Below are 21,181 nucleotides of genomic sequence, written 5' to 3'. Positions count from 1 at the left end.
CATTCAGCGAGGTGAAGGTTGCAGCAGCCCCTCACACTGTGGGATGAAGTGCGTGTGCGTGCATGTGTGCGAGTGTGATATCCGTGGACGTATATGTGTACATGTCTGAGAAACAGACAGATACGGTTATGTTATGTGATTTTGGAGGTGGGGGGAGGTTGGATGAGTTGATTTACGGCAATTAACCATTTTGGAGCCTCAAGCCATTGGATTTACACCAAGGGGAGGACTCATTGTTTAGGCCAAGAGATTCACAACTGCATTTGTTCACGGCTGCATAACAAATACACAATCAAAGAGTTGTAAGGTTAGGACCCGACCAGAGGCCACGTCGGATACATTTGCTTCGAGCGTGAGCATGAAAGAGCATGTGTCTAATCAGAGTATGTTCTGTACGTGTGGACACCACGAGGCCTTAAAAAACCCCATCAGTGATTTTTCATGTTTTAGTCCTCATACTACTAATGACATTTATTTTACTTTACAAACAATCAAGCTAATTTGTGCGATCCTGTTTTACATTTTAGACTGTCTTCAAGAAACCTTGGGTTTGCACAGAAATGAAAATGATTACCAGTGTGTAAGATACACTAATGTTGTATTTGCATACAACATTTAAGGAGTGTAGTCGATTTTATGTTTTCGTTTATAAAAAGATCCAATTAAAAAAAAAAAGACTAAACCAACAATTATACATGAACAGAGATAAATGAACATGTTTTTTACATGTTAATCAAGAAGTTTTGAAATTTTAGGAATAAAAATATTTGCCTGGGCTTTGCAGGCTACATCAAATCTATTCAAGTGGAGGTTTGGCCTGATAAAGAAATATGCAGTACAACCTGAGGCCCACTACGTTTTTAATAGGAGTCAATGATGGCTTTGTTTTTTTTCTTGTGATTTGTTAACAGTATGGAAAATACACAAAATCAATAGACTTTTCCATTGAGTGTACATTGATTAGAAAAGTTTCATCATACAATATATGAAAATATGAAGCAGCTGCTTTAGATCAAATATCTTTGGTAAAAAGTGTCCAGAATTTGACAAGCTGCAGTCAAAATTTGCTTTTGCTTTATTTTTTTATAGAGAGTTCTATTTTTTGGAAAGCCAAGAATGCATACAGACTTTTTAAGTCATGCAGATACCTATTAAATATACTTACTGTAAACAGCTTCAATGGTGAAAGGTACATCCAGTTTGCCACTGGACTCCAAAGCCCCAAGGAACGCTGCAGCATCACTTGTGCTCTGGAAACACTCGGTGGATTGTTGGAAGCACTGACGGTTGTCCACCTCCAAGTGGACAATTGAACTAGAGAGTGAAGAAAACACAAAGTGACTCCAGACTTTATCATTTTTCTGAATCTAATTAGCTTCCGCAAAGAAATAAAAATCTTCTTAAACCCCCCCAAAAAGAAAAAACTAAATCCAAAAACAAAGATGAGCATATAAAATGACAGATAATGGAAGAAAATGATCTGAACAATTTGCAGGTTAATGACTGAAATATTTTCAGAAATGCCTTCTCACCCTTTGATCTGCAAATGATCCAGCTCCCTCTTTGCTCTCTTGCTGTCACCAGCCAAGTCATACAGGCTCCTCTTGACCACATTCAGCACTTTGCCAGGAACCTCTGACCAAGAGTCCACTGAACGCTTGACGTTGTACTTTTTCAGCTCATGTTCGTTCCCATAATATGGGTAGACCATCATTTCCCCCTTTGTATCCTTCTTGAATACCACATTGGTTCGGAGCACGCGGCTCAGCTCGCGCAGGAAGCCGAAGGAGTTATTGAGGAGGTGTTCAGGGGTGATGTGGACAACCAGGACCAGCTGGCCCACGGCTAGCTTCTCAGGCATGTTGCTGGCACAGTCCAGGCCATCCCACTCGCACTCTGCGTTGTTGCAGCCCTGGTCACAATGGCCATCGGCGTAGTGATCCTTGCAGTACTGGTCATAGAGAGGGCTGCAAAAAAATTGGATGCAAAGGCCCAATTAAATATCTCTTAATTGCACATATATGCTTAAAAGAAGAAGTATATGACACAGAAACTACCTACAGCTCTACTGGAAAATAATGAACTGTTGTATCAAAGACAGTTTTATCACTGTAGTTCTCTATCCTGTTTGTTCTTCTCAGCATCTAATTAGCAGCACACCAAGCAAGACAAATAGATTTTAAGATATTTAACTGGATATTTTATGAAGCTAAGCTAACTCTTATTTCACTTAAATACACTTACTTGCACTGTCCTTCCAAGTTCTGGCAGTCAAACCCATCATACAGACATCCAGCATTGTCACACTGTGAGTCACACTTCCCATCATTGAAGTATCGCCAGCACTGCAGAGCGGCCGAGCAGTTCTTCCACGGATCGTTGAAATTGAGCGAGCAGTCGCCGTTGTCCCAGCCGCACTCATGGTTGTTACAGGACACATCGCAGTGCTTGTTGTACTTGCGCTCTTCACACTGCGGGATCCCGCAGGGGACGTCCACTGGGGGTGGCGGGATGTTGTGGCCAGACCCTCCCGGGAAGCTGTAATCCAGGATATGGCAGCGGAGGCCGTTGAAGTTAGCTGGGCATTCACAGTGGTAGTACGGCTCCTCTGAGGTGTATTCACACGTGCCGCCGTTGTAACAGGGGTTCGAATAACAGGGACTGTCAGTGGGATATTGGCATTCAGGTCCAGTGAATAATGGAGCACAGAGACACGTGGGACTCTTATGACCGGAGATGCATGTGCCTCCATTGCGACAGTGAAGGCTGCCGCAGGTCTGGGAGTCGTATTCACACGTGGAGCCAGTAAAGCCCTACAGGAAGAATAATATATATGATTTATGCTTATTATATATTAAATAAATTAGACTGATATGAATATAAGCAATCTGTCTTATTCCTGAAAACTAAAATTCAAGCCAATATCAGGCTATCTATGATTAAAGCCAAGAGGGCTAATTTAGATCAAATATTAGTAAAAAAGTATATTTCCCATTATGGAAGCATCACATCGCCTTCTGTATGTCTCTTTTAAAAGTTACAGTCAACATTTAGATAATATTAAGAGGAATTTTTGCTCTTTTATTACAACTTTCTTATGAGTGACAGAGGTCTGTGTATATTTCCGAGAGTGTGTACTCACAGGAGGACATTTGCAGATGAAGCCATGTGGTGTATTACTGGCCACAGCACAGGTGCCTCCATTACGACAAGGTTTGCTCTTACAGCCATCGAACACAGTGTCACAACGCTGACCTACAGAGGTGTCACACACAAAAAGGTTTGTCATTTCATTTTCATTCCTCATTATAATTGTAAGGTTAATGTCACACCAGTACGTTTTAGATCAACAAACACTGTATATAAAAGATGTGCAGCAGCAGGGACTGACTCCTGCATCTTGCATCATTGCAATTTGATTTTCACTTGACTTCAGTAAACACTTTCCTGATTAGACTATGGTCTCAGTTGCTACATGCAAATAATATTGAACACAACATGACATTCATTTTGCCTGTTATTTTGTTCTGGCAAGTACTTTTTATTTTAAGCATGGTTTAAGCTTGAATCGCTACTTTATCGTGGTGGAGGGGTTTGTGTGTCCCAGGGATCCCAGGGGCTATGTTGTCTGGGGGCTTTTGCCCCCTGGTAGGGTCTCCCATGGCAAATTGGCCCTGGGTGAGGGACCAGACAAAGAGCGATTCATAAGACCCTTATGAAAAGGACACCGAGGGAACAGTTTACCCTGCCCGGGATAGGGTTACCGGGGCCCCGCCCTGGAGCCAGGCCCGGGGAGGGTGCCCGAGGGCGAGCGTCTGGTGGCCGGGCCTTAGTCCATGGGGTCCGGCCGGGCACAGCCCGAAGAGGAGACATGGGCCCATCCTCCCGCAGGCCCACCACCCGCAGGAGGCGCCATAGGGGTCGGGTGCATTGTGTGCCGGGTGGCGGCCAGGAGCGGCGGCCCTGGCGGACTGACCCCCGGCTGCCAAGACTGGCAATAGGGACATGGAATGTCACCTCTCTGGTGGGGAAGGAGCCTGAGTTAGTGCGTGAGGTTGAGAGGTACCGGCTAGATATAGTCGGGCTCACCTCTACACATGGCTTGGGCTCTGGAACCAGTCTCCTGGAGAGGGGCTGGACTCTGTCTCAGTCTGGAGTTGCCCCTGGTGAGAGGCGGCGGGCTGGGGTGGGTATCCTAATATCCCCTCGGCTTGCTGCCGGTACGTTGGGGTTTTTCCCGGTGGACGAGAGGGTTTGTTCCCTGCGCCTTAGGGTCGGGGAACGGGTCCTGACTGTCATCTGCGCTTATGCGCCGAGTGGCAGTTCAGAGTACCCAGCCTTCTTAGAGTCCCTGGGGGCTGGAGGGTGCTCCACCTGGAGACTCTGTTGTCCTGCTGGGAGACTTCAATGCTCACGTGGGTAACGACAGCGAGACCTGGAGGGGCGTGATTGGGAGGAACGGCCTCCCTGATCTGAACCCGAGCGGTGCTCTGTTATTGGACTTCTGTGCTAACCACAGTTTGGCCATAACGAACACCCTGTTCGAACATAAGAGTGTCCATAAGTGCACGTGGCACCAGGACGCTCTAGGCCGTAGGTCGATGATCGATTGTGTAATCGTATCAGCAGACCTGCGACCATATGTTCTGGACACTCGGGTAAAGAGAGGGGCTGAGCTGTCAACTGATCACCACCTGGTGGTGAGTTGGATCAGGTGGCGGGGGAGGACGCTGGACAGACCTGGTGCACCTAAACGCATAGTGAGGGTGTGCTGGGAACGTCTAGCAGAGGCCCCAGTCCGTGAGATCTTCAACGCACACCTCCAGCAGAGCTTCGACAGCATTCCGAGGGAGACTGGGGACATTGAGTCCGAATGGACCATGTTCAGAGTCTCCATTGCCGAAGCTGCTGCATTGAGCTGCGGCCGCAAGGTGGTGGGTGCCTGCCGTGGTGGTAATCCCCGAACCAAATGGTGGACACCAGAGGTGAAGGGAGCCACCAGGCTGAAGAAGGAGTCCTATCGGGCTTGGTTAGCCTGTGGGACTCCGGAGGCAGCCGACAGGTATCGACAGGCCAAGCGGAATGCGGCTCGGGCAGTGGCTGAAGCAAAAACTCGGGTGTGGGAGGAGTTCGGAGAGGCCATGGAAAAAGACTTTCGGACTGCCTCGAAGAGATTCTGGCAAACCGTCAGACGTCTCAGGAGGGGAAAGCGGTGCTCTACCTGCACTGTGTATAGTGCTGGCGGAGCGCTGCTGACGTCGACTGAGAAAATTGTCAGGCGGTGGAAGGAATACTTCGAGGACCTCCTTAATCCCACTGACACGTCTTCCGAGGAGGAAGCAGAGTCTGGGGATGAGGGGAATGACCCGCCAATTTCCGGGGGCGAGGTCACTGAGGCAGTTAAACAACTCCTTGGTGGCAGAGCCCCTGGTGTTGATGAGGTCCGCCCCGAGTTCCTGAAGGCTCTGGACGTTGTAGGGCTGTCCTGGTTGACACGCCTCTGCAATGTTGCGTGGAGATCAGGGGCAGTACCTGTGGACTGGCAGACCGGGGTGGTGGTCCCCATCTTTAAGAAAGGGGACCGGAGGGTGTGTTCCAACTACAGGGGGATCACACTCCTCAGCCTCCCTGGGAAAGTCTATGCCAGGGTGCTGGAAAGGAGAGTTCGTCCGTTAGTCGAACCTCGGATACAGGAGGAACAATGCGGTTTTCGTCCTGGTCGCGGAACACTGGACCAGCTCTTTATCCTCTCCAGGATACTTGAGGGTGCATGGGAGTTTGCCCAACCAGTCTACATGTGTTTTGTGGACTTGGAGAAGGCATTCGACCGTGTCCCTCGGGGTGTCCTGTGGGAGGTGTTGCGGGAATATGGGGTGTCTGGCCCATTGCTACGGGCCATTCGATCCCTATACAACCGTTGCAAGAGCTTGGTTCGCATTGCCGGCAATAAGTTGGACTCGTTCCCGGTGGGTGATGGGCTTCGCCAGGGCTGCCCTTTGTCTCCGGTTCTGTTCATAATTTTTATGGACAGGATTTCTAGGCGCAGCCAAGTGGCGGAGGGCTTTCGCTTTGGTGGCCTCAGAATCTCATCTCTGATTTTTGCAGATGATGTGGTTCTGTTGGCTTCATCGGGTGAAGGCCTCCAGCTCGCACTGGAGCGGTTCGCAGCCGAGTGTGAAGCAGCGGGAATGAGGATCAGCACCTCCAAATCTGAGGCCATGGTTCTCAGCCGGAAAAGGGTGGAGTGCCCACTCCGGGTCGGGGATGAGTTCCTGCCACAAGTGGAGGAGTTCAAGTATCTCGGGGTCTTGTTCGCGAGTGATGGGAGAAGGGAGCCGGAGATCGACAGACGGATTGGGGCTGCAGCTGCAGTAATGCGGACGCTGCACCGGTCCGTCGTGGTGAAGAGGGAGCTGAGTGTAAAAGCGAAGCTCTCAATTTACCGGTCGATCTACGTCCCTACCCTCACCTATGGCCACGAGCTGTGGGTAGTGACCGAAAGAACGAGATCGCGGATACAAGCGGCAGAAATGAGCTTCCTCCGAAGGGTGGCTGGCCTCTCCCTTAGAGATAGGGTGAGAAGTTCGGCTATCCGGGAGGGGCTCAGAGTAGAGCAGCTGCTGCTCCACATTGAAAGGAGCCAGCTGAGGTGGTTCGGGCATCTGACAAGGATGCCCCCTGGGCGCCTCCTGGGTGAGGTGTTCCAGGCATGTCCCACCGGGAGGAGGCCCCGGGGCAGACCCAGGACACGCTGGAGAGATTATATCTCTCGGCTGGCCTGGGAACGCCTTGGTATTCCCCCGGACAAGCTGGAGGAGGTGGCTGGGGAGAGAGAGGTCTGGGCCTCTTTGCTTAGGCTGCTGCCCCCGCGACCTGGCCCCGGACAAAGCGGATGAAGATTGATGGATGGATGGATGGTTTAAGCTAATCAAAATTAGCAACTCAATTAATAATAGCTCATCTTGTTAACCAAGGCAGCATAATCTGATCATTGCTACTCTCTTGTCCAAAAGTTTGCTTTAAAAAAGATACATTTGCAATGGTGAAAAGCAGAAACTCAAAGCTTCCATAAACTTTAAACGGCTGATCTCACTTTGGTTATGTCCATCTTTTATATGCTGTGTGTAGTACAAACATGCAAACTGAATGATGAGGGCAGTTTAAACAGTGAGTGCAAAGAAAATACCAGCCAAAAAGGCAGGCTAACATATCCCCCCTCAAACTCTTTAATATACTCTCTAAGCTGTTTACCCGTGTATCCGGTGCGACACTCGCAGCGGTAGTTGTTGGTGAGCTGGATGCAGCTGTGCGTTCCACGCGGGTCACAGGGGTTTGACAGACACTCGTTCACGTCTCCCTCACAGCGCTCCCCAACATATCCCGGAGGGCAGATGCAGTGGTAGCCTCCGACTCCATCCACACACTTGCCTTTGTTGAAGCACTTTGGCTCTTTGGTGACTGGGTCAGTGAAGGGAGTGCAGTCGTCCACATTGATCTCACAGTGAACACCTGAAGATTGCAATGGAAGAGTAAGGGGGAATCAACAATGTTAAGTAATGTGCATTCATTTAAATAAAGAACATGAACAATATATCATTTTGAGAATCACCAAAAGCGGTTATGACTTTAACAAACTGTCAGCAGGTCATTTTCTTTCTATTCTGTCATTTTCCAGTAAATTGCAGATATTAGTGTCCCTTTATAGAGGAAATTTTGGATAAAGGGTATGAAATTAGGTCTGGACTTTGAAAAACAAAAAGATAGACATGTCTACAAAGACATAAAAAAAAACAGTAGTTAAGTTTGAAGAGATACATCAGGGCATGTTGTATGAAGAGTTTTATATAGTAACATTTTAATGTTTCGAGTAAGAAAAGATTTCAGAGATCCAAAAACAGATTTAAAAAGTCCACAAATAAACAGAGAGTCAAAGTGCTCTGCTTTTCCAGTGTAAATGGCTTTAGGTTAAACCAGACCTTGAAACTGACCAAAAATGATTAAAGTCAAGACGTTTAGAACCATTTTTAAATACTGACCTGAATTTGTTTTAAAAAAAAAACTTTTTTAATCTTCAAATTTCCAACAACATGTTGGCTGTTTTAGGAAAACCAACTCTATTGCCACTTTAGACTGACCTAAAACACACACGCTCCCTTCATGTCTGAGAGAAAAATCAATAGAGTACTTGACAAGTAGAGGAAGAGATGGAGCCAAGACGGGAGGTGGAGCTTTTATGCCCGGGGTGCTGTTAAGCCCTAATTAATGAAGCGTGGAGACAAGTAGGAGAGAATGGAGAGGCAGAGAGGTGTGGAGGAGTGTGCGTGGGGTCTGCTGACCTTGGGTTCCCCGGGGACAGGAGCATTTGTAGGTATTGATCAGGTCAATGCAGGTGCCCCCGTTCTGGCACGGCTGGGAGAAACATTCATTGATCTCCACAGAGCAGTTGGTCCCCAAGTATCCTGGCATGCACTGAGGAAGAGAGGGAATAAAAGACGAAAGAGGAATAGAAGGAAGAAGGAAGAGCGGGACAGCGAGAGAAGAGAGGGGAAAGTTAATCGATGTCTGACATGAAACAAAGATGTTTTTTGTTTACCTGGCTGTTTTCTGGCCTCCATCCTGCCAAGGCCAGAAGATCCTTTACTCCGGAGAAGATTAACATAACCAAGCTGTTTGTTTTCTATTTATAAGCAAACCTCTTCATTAGGACTGCAGCAGAAAGGATGTCTGCCTTAAACTTAAATTCAATGAACAGCTACAATTACCACTTCTTAGTTGAATGCCTCCGACAGTTAGTTAAAAAGCAGGTTAATATCATATAATATAGAAGATATATTAATGAGTTGTAGCTTTAAGAGTAAAAATATTTCTGCAAAGAAGCACACATCTAGAGTTATACAGTCACCACAAGAAATGTGTTTAACTATAAATGTCTCCAAGTAATGTTTGTTAGAACAACCAAAAGTTGCCATAAAATATAAATAACATACTAAACTTGAAAAAAATGCAGTACATATGTGCCATGGTGCACCAAATTTATGTAAAAAAATAGACACATAAAAACAAATCTGAACATAGATAGCAAAGGGATAAAAACGTTCTCTTCGCAGTTTTTACCTTGCAGGTGTATCCGCCCAGAAAGTCGGTGCAGGTGGCGCCGTTTTGGCACGGGTTCGGTGTGCATTCATCTACCTGCTCCTCACAGTAGCTCCCGGTGTATCCCACCTGACAGTGGCAGTAGTGAACATTTCCTGCGTCCAGACACTGACCCGAGTTATGACAAAGATGCGCAACATCGACTCCTAAATGGATAGCAAAAGATGATGGAAGTGTTGTAATAAAATTCTTTATATTTTGTCAGTAATCGGCAAATAATATACGACGTGATATTCTAAGTTTAACAGGCTAAACACTGTTAAAAAAAACACCTGGCATAACAAGGCTTTTGAAACCTCTCACCTCTCTGTTTGGCTGCCACCTCACAGGAAACACTTGGGACGTCACAATAAAGGCCCGTCCATCCAGTCTCACACCCACAGCTGTATGTGGTGTCTGTCTGCCAGCAAGTTCCCCCGTTTTTACAAGGAGACGAGTCACACCAACGAACCAGGTTCTGAAAAGCATAATAAAAGTAACAGATGTTGACTGTGCGGTGTTAATGCAGTATGCATATGTTATTTATCAATTCAATATGCCAGACAGATGTAATTTGCTCATTTTACGGTTAAAACGCAGGGAGCCTTGAAGACAATCAGAATAACTTTGTTCTACTAGCTCCTCCTACCTGACAGTTTAGTCCTGTGTAACCGTGTGGGCAGGTGCATTTGTAAGTCCCATAGCTGTCCTGGCAGGTACCGCCATTCAGGCAGGGTTTGGAGTCACACTCATTGATATCATGTTGACAGTAGCTCCCGGTGAAGCCTGGTGGGCATAAACATGTGAAGGCATTGATGCCATCCACACAGGTGCCACCGTTGAAGCAGGAGCTGTAGGGAAAAAAATAACAGACGTCAGCGCATCAAATTAGGGTTAAAATATTCTACAGCTTTTTAGGGAAATGAGAGTAAATCAATACAGCTCTCATTATATGAGCTGCAGGCAAATTTATATCTGATTCACAGAAAGTTCACCCAGAACAAACATTTTTGTTGCAGCATTGCTCTACTTCAATTTCACACTTTTCCCCACACATTTTTTTTCACACATTTTAAAACTGACTGAATAGAGCAGAACTAATGCTTCGGCCATTTTTGCAAAAAACATTAGAGCTACACATTAATTTAATGTAAAAGCAAACTACTATGTTGAAACCTACTGTTGTATATCAATATTTCACCAGAGGGGGCAGTAGTGGACAAGAAAACAAAGATTACAACTCCAAAGCGCAGAAAGTGAACCTGCTGATCTTGAAGAGATTACTCACAATGACACAGTGGCAATGTCTGTGGGGTTTAAATCAAGCAAACAAAACCTTCTGTGAGCTCTGTACCTCTCAGTGCAGTCAGGAGTGTTATTTTCACAATGAATGCCACTGAAGCCGAGCGGGCAGGTGCAGGTGTAGCTGTTGACACAGTCAGTGCAGTTGGCTCCGTTCTTACAGGGGTTGCTCTCACACTCGTTGATGTCCTCCTCGCACCTTGTTCCGCGAAAGCCGGCCGGGCAGGTGCACAGGAAGCCGTTCACCTCGTCATTACAGAGCCCTCCGTTGCTACAGGGGTCTGCAGGTGGAAGCATTAGACTCAACTTTATGTTCTTATTGTGCTGCTTGTGTGCACTTTCATCAATGGACACGAAGAGGAAACACATAAAGGGAGAAGGACTGATGAACTTACTGGGCTTGCAGTCGTCAATGTTGTTTTCGCAGTTGCGTCCGGTAAAGCCCGGTTTGCAGCTGCAGTGGTAACTGCCCAAAGTGTTCTGGCAGGTTGCTCCATTGCGACAGGGATTCTTCACACACTCTTTGATGTCCACCTCGCAGGTTTGACCTAGAAGGGATTAGGAGAGGAAACAGAAAGCAAATATTATATACTTCTTCAAATGCTGGCACAGTAAGTATGAAATTAAGAACATAATCATCTTGATTACAATCCAAGGATCTCTTATTAGAAATGTTTGTATTAAATTAACATTTAACATTTACATGTGTACTTCTGTTCTCTAAAAAGGCTGCTCTCTGAGTCCTTTTTGACCTTTTCTATGACCTCTTACTCATTCCTGGAAGGTACTCATATATGCAGACATTAATAATTACCTTGCCATCCTTCAGGACAGACACAAGAGAAGTTCAGATAGTCCTCTGATTCCTGACACAGTCCTCCATGCTTGCAGGGTTTGGAGCTACAGGGGGCCATCAGAGTTTCACAGTTCTCTCCTGTAGTGTGCAAACGCAAGAAAGAAATACACCGTTAACTGAATTAAACTCTGTTTAACATTTATCTGTCACTATGTGATACCACGCAGGAGTCATGAACTTGGAGATAACCCAATCCAAATGGACACAGAATCATCTTTCAATCAATGCTATCAGAAGATTTTAGCCAGGTTCTGTCAGTATTTGAGGCCTGTGGAGATATTTCCCTATCTGTTTCCATAACATACTGCTAATACAGGAAGTCGGCTCCAGTTTCCGGCCATTGTGAAGCCATTTGCTGTTCTGTGAGACAGGAAGCAGGCAAACAGGAAATGTGTCAAGCAACCCGTTCCCACCCCAAGCCAAGCAAGAGTCTTTTAGTATTCAAAGCGCTGTGGATTTTTCCAAAAAAATATACAAGACAAATATAAGAACAATTTGCCCTTAAACTTCCCATGGTTATGTGTTTGATTAAATACTAAGCCAGATGACATTAAAATGACATTAAAATGTTTCCCAGCTCCCATCACGGATGCTTGTGGATCACAGAGGAGCACAGTGAGTCAGAGGTTTGGTGTCTTTGAGCCCTGAGGAAGTCTTGCTGCTGAACTTTACTCAAGAGCTATTTCATCCGCCACACATTTTCCTCTTTGCCCAACAGCCGGTGGAAACTGTCTCCCACAGCAAGGAAATGCCAGAACGCCAGGCCAACACATGGGTGTATCAAATATTTTCAATAATATTTTCATACCCGTGTAAGGCAGGATACAGTTGCACTTGTACCCTGCAACGTCGTCAATGCAGGTCCCCTGGTTAAGGCAGGGATTGGAGGCACATTCGTTGATGTTGTTCTGGCAATTTGGTCCTGCATGCAATAAATTAAACACATTTCAGTTCAAGTGGTGGTTAGCAGTGAAACTGTACGGTTTGAATGACACTAAACGAAGCTCATCGACACATGCTAACAAATACTGACCAGTGAAGCCCATGCGACAGGTGCAGACGTATCCGCTGGTCATGTCCTTGCAGGTGCCTCCGTTCATACACGGGTTGGATTCACACTCATTGTTGTTGATGTCGCAGTTTTTGCCGCTCCAGCCAGAGTCACACAGGCATTTATAGCTGACGAGGAGTAAAAGACAAACATCATCGATAAAGGAAAAAATTTCTTGTTGGAAATCTGGGGAAACTTGTTTATTGTCACTGCCCTGCCCCTGAAAAATGTTTATAGACCGCCTCACCCATTTATCTTGTCCTCGCAGTGACCATGGATGCAGGGATTGCTGAGGCACTCATTGACTTGGGAGAAACAGGTGGTGTCATGGTAACCATCTGGACACTGGCAGGTGAAGCTGTTGATGCCGTCGATACAGGTGCCGCCGTTGTGACAGGGGTTGCTCGCGCACTCGTTGATGTTTATGTTGCACATGGCACCTAAACAGATATTTCGCTTTACTTCCTGACATCATGAGTCTCCATGAGTTTATAAACAGTGAAAGGATGGGTGCTGAAATCACTGCAATCATTTTTACACTCCAACAGTTTTGATGTATTACATGAAAACGCTGAACAGCTGCACACAAAGCCTCCACACAATCAAGTCTATATATCAACACAGCGAATGTATCAATTTCCAGAAACATACGGCTTTAAAGGCGGCCTTTGTCGGCGACTTGAAGCGTTGATGCCATTCAGGCCCGTGTCATGCGTAGCATAAAGGCAGCCCATTTAGCTTTAAAGCAGGGACCGGCTTCCAAGCTTTTAAAAGCTCAACTTTCAGGAATCTTTCAGGGAATCTTTTCTCCTGCTCAAATCCCCACTGGCCCTGTGTGCCAGAGTGTGTGTGTGTCCTCTCTTTGTGCGGGAGGGCAGCTTGCTTGTCCGAACAGCAGCAGGTTGGGGACAGGGTGGAGCTGGAAAGTGACACCGGTCGAGCCTCAGAGGAGCGTGCGCACTCGCTCGCCATCTGTCACCCTCCCCATCAGGACCTTTGAATCCTCTGATGCTGCACCTTAAGCACTCGTTTGCCCACTTTTTACTTCAGACAGATGTTATGTTTAACCTGGCTATATATTTGGAAAAGATGGGCTTTTCCAGTGCATTAGTTTGTGGCAGTAAACCAAAGATCATGCAATTCCACTTTATCTATTTGAACAACAAATATCCTAACATCAATCTTCACTAGATTTAATCTATTTGAAATTAATTTTTTTGGAAAACTAAAAAAAATCCTCTATCTGGAATGATCCAAGAGTTTTTATGTTCCTTCAAACACAAAATGTGTAATATATCAGAAAAATGTGGTAAAATCAAAGAATTTTCAGGAAACTGCATATTTTGAAAGATGTTGTGAAAATGTGATTATTCATTTCCACTAATCTAGCAAGCCATTATCTGGAAAATCTAACCTCATTCAGAATTTAGGCTGAAACCTGTTAGTTTAGGTTAAATCTGTTTTCTAGGTTTTCCTGCCAGATCAGGGAAAAATAGAAAACTTATACTATCACAATTTCCCTCAGTATCACCATCTCCCTCCCATTCTCCTGGGAGGATTTTGGGTTATCACCTTTGCACTTGTTACACAGCAAATGTCCTAGTGTAACATAATCAGCCTCAAAGTCTCTTTTAGAGTTATTAAAACAGTCAAAGTAAAAACGAGTAGGCTAGCCCATATAGAGCCCAGAGCAGTTTTACTCATGCAGGGTCCCCAGGAGGGTTTTCTGCAATCAATCCATAGTGGGTCCCCGATGGTATTAGGACAGCTAGTGCTTAATATCTATGGGGAGTTGAGATGTTTCTGATTTTTGCCATTTACAGAGATATCTCAGAAACTGACTGTCAATAAATGCACATTTCTTCTGGATGTTATCCATATCTGTGACAGATGCTATGATACAAAGGCATCTTGTATCATATCTACCTTGGATCGTATTTACTGCAGTGACTACAATTGTATGAAAATACAAACAAGAGCCTACATGTTAACATCAGAGTACTGAAGCTAATGTCTAAGGCTCATACTGCTTGATTTGCAGTATTTGTTTTCTTTCTTTAAATCTGATGTTTTAACATGCAGTCAACAATCAAACTCTAAGATTCATTAAAGTTATTTCAAAACTACTGTGTTCCTTCTTGCAACCATGATCTGAATCACAACTTCCTGTTTCCTGTTTCCTATATTGAAATCAATAGAACTATGAACTCCAGTTTACCAGTGTAGCCAGGTTCACAGGCGCACTCGTAGCCATTGATCTTGTCATTGCAGGTCCCGTAATCACAGGGATTGCTCTTGCAGTCATCGATGTTGGTTTCACAGTTGATTCCTGGAAGAAAGTTGTTTTTTAGATTAAAAAAAAAATACTGGTGCCCAACATTTATGGTATAAATGTGAAAATCCTAGGTGACTTCCTTCTTGAGTTTTTGCATTCACAAGATTTTTAGAAAACTTGACCTTAAGATTCAGGTCACTGAGATTCAAACTCATCCAAGATTTTTAGTAGATGCAGCTGTGCTATCAATCCTACATTGCCTTGTTTTCACGTTATTGCATTCACAAACTTGAGTGTCCATGCTGCCAGTGGAGTGACAACAATATCTCATCAGCCTTTTTATGGCTGAGGGGTAAAATGTTACGCTTGTATCTCCTGTGTGTGATCCTTACCTGTTGTTCCCTTGGGACAGACGCAGATATAGCTGTTCTCCCTGTCCTGGCAGGTGCCTCCGTACCTGCACGGCTGGCTCAGACACTCATTGATGTTGGTCTCACAAAGCCGACCGGTGAACCCGGGCTTGCACTGGCAGCTGAACGAGGCCAGGCCATCAATGCAGGAGCCATAGTGGCAAGGGTCGGAGTAACATTCGTTTATGTCTGTCTCACAGTGCTTCCCAGTGTAACCTAGGAAAAAGAGTTGATGTCTGTTTTAACTGACACATTAATTTGTGAAATGTTGTTATATTTTAAAGGTCTTGGCTCCTTTTACAATTATTATAATTTATGTTAAGCGTGAATACCTTCAGTGCACTCGCAGGTATATTTGTTGGGTCCATCTGTGCATTTGGCGCCATTTTTGCACGGCGTGCTGGCACACTCATCAATGTCTATCTGGCAGAGGTTCCCACTGAAGCCTGGAAAAACAACAAAAAGCTGTTATTGTGCGCATGTGTGTGTGTGAATGAGTGCGTGTGTGTGTACAGACATCTCATTTTAAACCAGCCACACTCATAATCCTGAGCCTATGTTATAAGAGCTCTTAGCGAATCAGAAATCTGCATGTTAATTAACAACTGTGAAGCACTACGAGCTCCCCATTTTCTCCTTTCACTTCTTTTCAGAGCAGAGGCAAAGGGAGAGGAGCTAGTGGGGGAATCGGTTCATTTAAAATAGGGGAGGGAGGGAGAGAGGGAGAGAAATGAGGAAAGAATGAAAGTTAGGAGGCCTCCTGACCAAGGGGTGAAAGACAAAGGCCCTCCTGTCTGCTCAAAGCAGCACCAAACTGAGCCTGTTGCCTTCTTTGTCCCCCAAAACCTTTCCATCACAATGCATATTCTCCTGTCTTACTTTCACCCCTTCCCCACTACCCCCTCTACTCCCTGCCCGCCTCCAAAAAGAGCTAGCTTGACCTTTGAACCTCCGGTATTCAAAGTGTTGTTCATTCAAAATCAACCAGTAGGCTTTCTTGTTTTTCCTGGACTTATTCTCAGATATTTCCTCCTCGTCTCCTGTTTGTCACAGCTCAAAGACTAATAGGGTGTTCTCTGATGAAGAGATAAAAAGTTCTACTTCCCTCCCACCCCATCACCACAACATCACAGGAACATACAGGTGCTTAAAGCTAAAGAAAGACCAGTTGTAGATAATCCAGTGAGGAAGTATTTGTGTGGAGAGCTGCAAGCTGATTTCTCCCACTGGACTCTGCTAGAAGCATTTATACTTCCCCAAACTGGCTGCAATCAGACGGATGAAGTGATGACTAAAATGTAGACACTGCTAACAAAGTTTTCAGAACAATGCAGTCCAAAACTATGTCGATAGCAGATTAAAGCTGATGCTACTTTAAAAATTAGAAAACTAGACACTCCAGCTTTTATTTTGTGCTACTTATATGATATAACTTATATGAATTAAGGCTGAGAGTCTACTTAAGTGGCCTTTAAAACATACATTTAAAGAATAATTTAGGCTAAAATTTCCAAGTAGTCAATGGGATTTTTTATAGCATGGCAAGCAAAATATTATTTTTTACTTTTTTCAAAGCTTGACACAGATCTGTGAAAAAAGAAAAGTGTGAATTAACTCTTAAAGCTATTATTTCAAAATTTCCAAGCTTATTAAAAAACAGCACAATACCAAGTGGATATTTTCTGCTGTATGTATGTAAAGATTTGAACGGTACAAAAGGGTGTTTTATGTGAGATGTTGTTGTTATTTTTGGCATTACTTGTGCTTTTAGTGTTGAAAAGTGCTATAAATCAAGACAGTTTGCAGTCTGATAGGGACTGTGAGTTTACAGCAGCAACAACAGTCCTTGGTACAAACTGCATGTTTCTTAACAGGAATGTGACTGTTCTGTTCTCCAACAGCACTCCTGACATTAATGAAAAGATTTTCTTTCCCAGATGCATAAGTATACACACACACAAAGGATAAAGCGGAGATGCAACCACGCACAGGGCCGTGCACATCGCACACCTCAGCAGCCAAAGCGGGATTTATCCTCAGACTGCTGGAATCAGACATTTCAATGGCTCTCAGCAGGGTTTCCATGGCTATTCCATGTACAGAAATGAAAAGGGGGACCCTCGCCTTGGGCCTGGCTCGCAACAGGGACAAATTTACATCTCAACTAGAGCGGTTAAAACCCCTCCCCCCCTTCTACCCTTCCTGCTTTGGCATAACGGTCCGTGCATCTCAACACTACCCACTTCTCCACACACCCTCCCAAAAAACACTTCCACCACCACCACTTTGTGCTGCTTCCTCACACAGCCCTCGCTCACTGTCACACACAACGAGTTTTCTTAGGCGCTAAGCTCTTGTGTTCACTCTTGTAGCCCCCTCTCTCTATTAATTCCAAAGCTTTCTTGTTGTGGATGTCTTTTTTTTCTTTCTGCTTTTCCTTCTTCCTTTCTTTTTCTCTCAACAGGAGGAATCTTTCTCCTCCACCCAGACTGCCTTTGATCCACCCAACTCTGAGCTCTGCTATTTTCCTTTTCCAAAAAAGAAGAAGAAAAAAAAAATCACTTCCACCTCAATGATCCCAGTGAAAGAATGCAAAACAAAAACACATTTGGGGAGTCTATAGATCCTTCCTTTCTCTTCTATCTTTTTTTCTATCCAATATTCAGAAGTTGCATTCCTTTGCTCCTGAACAAAACATCAATACCTCATGTACAAACAGTGAAGCTCCTGTATGAGTTTTGAAAACACCCACATACCTCAAAATAGGCTGAAGAACTACCTCATTTACAACCACAACACAGAAAATGTCACTTTACAGACTGTGGCAGCAGCTCTGCCTTCTCTTATTAGCTCTCTCTTGTTCTCAGTTGCAATCACAAGCCTTGCTTAGTTTCTGCTCGATCATCAGACTTGATAAAAAGGATAACAAACTTGTTCAAAAACTTCAAACTTCCTCAAGCCTTTCCTTATAGATTTTCTTTTACCGCTTCTCCTCAACTGCTGCGTATGTGCGGGGCTACCCGGGCCAGCATAAGCTCGCCTCAGGGCTGGGATTAGTGCCCGTCCAGATCAGTGTTTGTGTGTGTGTGTGTGTGTTTGTGTTTGAGAGGAGAAGAGAGCGAGACAGAGCAAGATCAGCCTCTGTGCCCCCTGGCCCCACGCCCTCTCCCTCCTCCCCCCTCCACAGCGGTACGGCAGCCTCACCTGTGGGGCACTGGCAGTGGAAGGCGTTGGTCTTGTCGATACACTCGCCGTTGTTCAGGCAGGGGCTGCTGGCGCACTCGTTCGTATCGATTTGGCAGAACTCCCCCTCGTAGCCTGGCCAATTAGCAAGGGAGGACCGTGAGGGAGATTTGATCGGAGACACACAGTTAGAAGCACTTTCACACTGCAGAAATATACCGCTACATACTGGGTTTAAATGATACAAAGTACTGAGGAATATAACTAAATATTGTTTTATTTTATTAAGTTGTTAGTTTATAAAACTGACCCCAATTTATGTTAAGCTAAAGGTGATGTCATGTAAAACTGCAATGAACTGAAAATACTTTAGTAAAATATATTTGTAACTTTTCCTCTGAATGTGACTTTAATATTAAGTTTGCTGTTGATCACACTTAGTTAACAGATTAACTAATTCAGCTCTATTTTCTTGTTTGCTGCATTTTAATAAAATCTTGAAAATCACACAAATTCAATCAGAATCCACGATGATGTCGTCGAGCTGAAAGTCTGACCATCAGCCCCAAAATTAAATATAACTCAGTCTAAAGAGTCAAAACTGCAAATCTTCACATTTCAGAATATGTAAAAAGAAATTTCATTAATTAATCAGCTAACAATTTCTAAACTTCAAAACAAACCCATTCTGAAAGGAATCCTAAGTCATTCACATGGGTTTTATTTGTTGACTTTACTTGTCCAATTAGTTATTCTACTATTATTCTTAACTCCCATGAACACAGCAAATTACGTGACATGCAAAAGTAAAAATACACACACACACAGGGCAACCTCAACATCACACCTACATGAGCTGCTCAGCCACAAAGCTCCTGCTGCAGTTTTTTGTAGTTGATGATGACTGTGTAACTTTAGCCTTCTGTAACTTTACATGGTCTGACACTTTGTGCTTCCATTCTGCATAAATACCACTTACAGAAGAAATATCATAAATTTACTTGTTTCAAAGACTTCATCCTATTACAGTACAGTTTCTTTCACACATTCAGTGAGTTCTTTAAAAAGATCCATTTTTTCCACACACTTTTGCAAAGACAGACTGCCTGGCTAGGTGGGGGGCTTGCAGCAATGGGACTGAAAACACTTGAATTCAAAGTGTGGCTCGGTCTGTGAGAGCTGAACTACTTAAAGTTCAAAGCAAAACCTATTTTTGATTATAGGAGACTTGTTTAGTGCATATGATTTGCTGCATTTGGTGAAATTAACCAAAACAAACAAAATTCAAGTTAAATGTATTCATATGGGACACATTTCCCTCAAAGGACTTTACAAATGTGCACAGCAGAGCGTTCCAGAGTGCACCCTGTGGGAATGTGACTGAAAAAGTAGCTTCTCCATATAACCAGACATCTTACCTGGCATGCAAATACACTGGAATTTTCCTATTTGGTCCAGGCATGTAGCCTCGTTCAAACATGGGTTCGACATGCACTCGTTGATGTCCAGCTCACACCGTGGTCCCACAAAGCCCCGCTGACACTTACACTGGAATGAGCCCCTGGTATTGATACACTTCCCCGCATGCTCACACGGATTGGAACCTGTTTAAAAAGATCCAGGCTTTAATTTCACTTCCTTTAGCAGGTTGGTGTGTCCATAAGGATGTGAAAAGCAGCAATTTCACTATAAAAGACATTATAGGACGTTGAGTGGCTCAGTGTTGTTTGACAAAGCCAAACCAAAAGCCTCAACTGCGGGATTACAGCAATAATACCCCAGAGGGGGTTATTTACTGCAATTAGGGGTACAATTATGGGTACCAAAGTACCCATAATAGGGCAAAAGAATGACCTTGTATTTTAGCTTGTATAAAGGAATTACGAACCAATGGGTGGTAATTGAAGTTTTCGTGACAGTGGTAAAGCTAAACTCTGAATACTGATGTTGAAATATGTCTGACAGTGTGCAAAAGATGAGTTTTACCCAGTGAGCATTCATCAATGTCCTGATCACAGGAAGCTCCAACATATCCAGAGGGGCAGGTACAAAAATGATTTCCCGTGACGGGGTTGGTGTCACAGTTGGAGCCCTTTTGGCATGGGTTGCTCATGCAGGCATCATCCAGCTGGCAGAGCAGACCTGGTGCAGAGGACAAAAATAAGAAGGACTTCATTATATATCCAGTGATTTCAATCAATTTCAGTTTTACTGGGTTAGCTCACACAGTTTGTGTCAGATTAAGTTCGCACAACAGTTGTATTTAACTTAAGAAGCAGAAGTTCTGCTGCCATGCACTAAGATCGAAATTCCACAAACCTGTGCGGCCGGGGGGGCATTCACAATAGAACGAAGCTACCCGGTCATGGCAGGTGGACCCTTGATGGCAGGCCGCACTGGCGCAGTCATCGATGTTCTCGCTGCAGTCGTCCCCGGTCCAGCCGTTCACGCACACGCACTGGTAACTGCCATAGGTGTTGTGGCATGTGCCGCCATTTTGGCATGCGTTGGGCATCAGCTGGCACTCATCGACGTCCTCTCTACAGAGCTGGCCTGTGAAGTGGAAGCACCAGGATAAGTGGGTGTATGTCCCCAGACAGGCTTCTTCACGGACTCATACAGTGAAGCAACAACATACAGACCTGTAAATTCTGGTTTACACTGGCAGTTGTAGGTGTTGACTCCATCAACACAGGTCCCTCCATTCTGGCATTCATGATTTGGACAGTCATCAATGTTTTGGCTGCAGTTTTTCCCCGTAAAACCTGACATTAACAAAAAAAGAAAAAACGTCTCTCCATTAATTTGCTTCAGTGTGGGTTTACGTTGCATAAACTGTGCCGTCTTTAACGAGACTTTAAATATTTAGTTTCTCATTTCTCCTGGTTTGAAAACAACAATGTCCCATTTACAACAAAGGGAATGAAACTTGCAGTTAAATGTGGTCAACTGTCTTTTCCTTCCCAAGAAAA

At 44.6% G+C, this 21,181-nt stretch overlaps 1 protein-coding gene across 1 annotated transcript in view; it reads right to left on the bottom strand.

Moving 5' to 3' along the window:
• notch1b (notch receptor 1b) overlaps positions 1-21,181 on the bottom strand; it is a 43,524-nt gene that overhangs the window by 6,624 nt on the left and 15,719 nt on the right. Inside the window, exons 5-27 of the mRNA XM_085295223.1 lie at positions 20,852-20,974; positions 20,529-20,762; positions 20,196-20,351; positions 19,628-19,813; positions 18,231-18,344; positions 15,359-15,472; positions 15,009-15,242; positions 14,560-14,670; positions 12,589-12,781; positions 12,324-12,469; positions 12,099-12,212; positions 11,249-11,368; positions 10,830-10,982; positions 10,487-10,715; positions 9,782-9,983; positions 9,457-9,610; positions 9,115-9,299; positions 8,337-8,469; positions 7,252-7,509; positions 3,143-3,255; positions 2,245-2,813; positions 1,533-1,967; positions 1,166-1,314 (exon numbers count right to left, since the gene is read on the bottom strand). Coding sequence (XP_085151349.1) covers positions 1,166-1,314; positions 1,533-1,967; positions 2,245-2,813; positions 3,143-3,255; positions 7,252-7,509; positions 8,337-8,469; positions 9,115-9,299; positions 9,457-9,610; positions 9,782-9,983; positions 10,487-10,715; positions 10,830-10,982; positions 11,249-11,368; positions 12,099-12,212; positions 12,324-12,469; positions 12,589-12,781; positions 14,560-14,670; positions 15,009-15,242; positions 15,359-15,472; positions 18,231-18,344; positions 19,628-19,813; positions 20,196-20,351; positions 20,529-20,762; positions 20,852-20,974 — 4,425 coding nt within the window. The remainder of the gene's footprint in view (positions 1-1,165; positions 1,315-1,532; positions 1,968-2,244; positions 2,814-3,142; positions 3,256-7,251; positions 7,510-8,336; positions 8,470-9,114; positions 9,300-9,456; positions 9,611-9,781; positions 9,984-10,486; positions 10,716-10,829; positions 10,983-11,248; positions 11,369-12,098; positions 12,213-12,323; positions 12,470-12,588; positions 12,782-14,559; positions 14,671-15,008; positions 15,243-15,358; positions 15,473-18,230; positions 18,345-19,627; positions 19,814-20,195; positions 20,352-20,528; positions 20,763-20,851; positions 20,975-21,181) is intronic.

Source organism: Mchenga conophoros, linkage group LG12 (genome assembly GCF_057382185.1).
Source record: "Mchenga conophoros isolate Kocher_MC1m ecotype Shallow Benthic linkage group LG12, M_conophoros_male_GT1.1, whole genome shotgun sequence".
In the NCBI taxonomy this organism is placed as follows: domain Eukaryota; kingdom Metazoa; phylum Chordata; class Actinopteri; order Cichliformes; family Cichlidae; genus Mchenga; species Mchenga conophoros.
The sequence above is the reverse complement of the archived record's forward strand: the minus strand, read 5'-3'. Positions and strand labels throughout refer to the sequence as shown.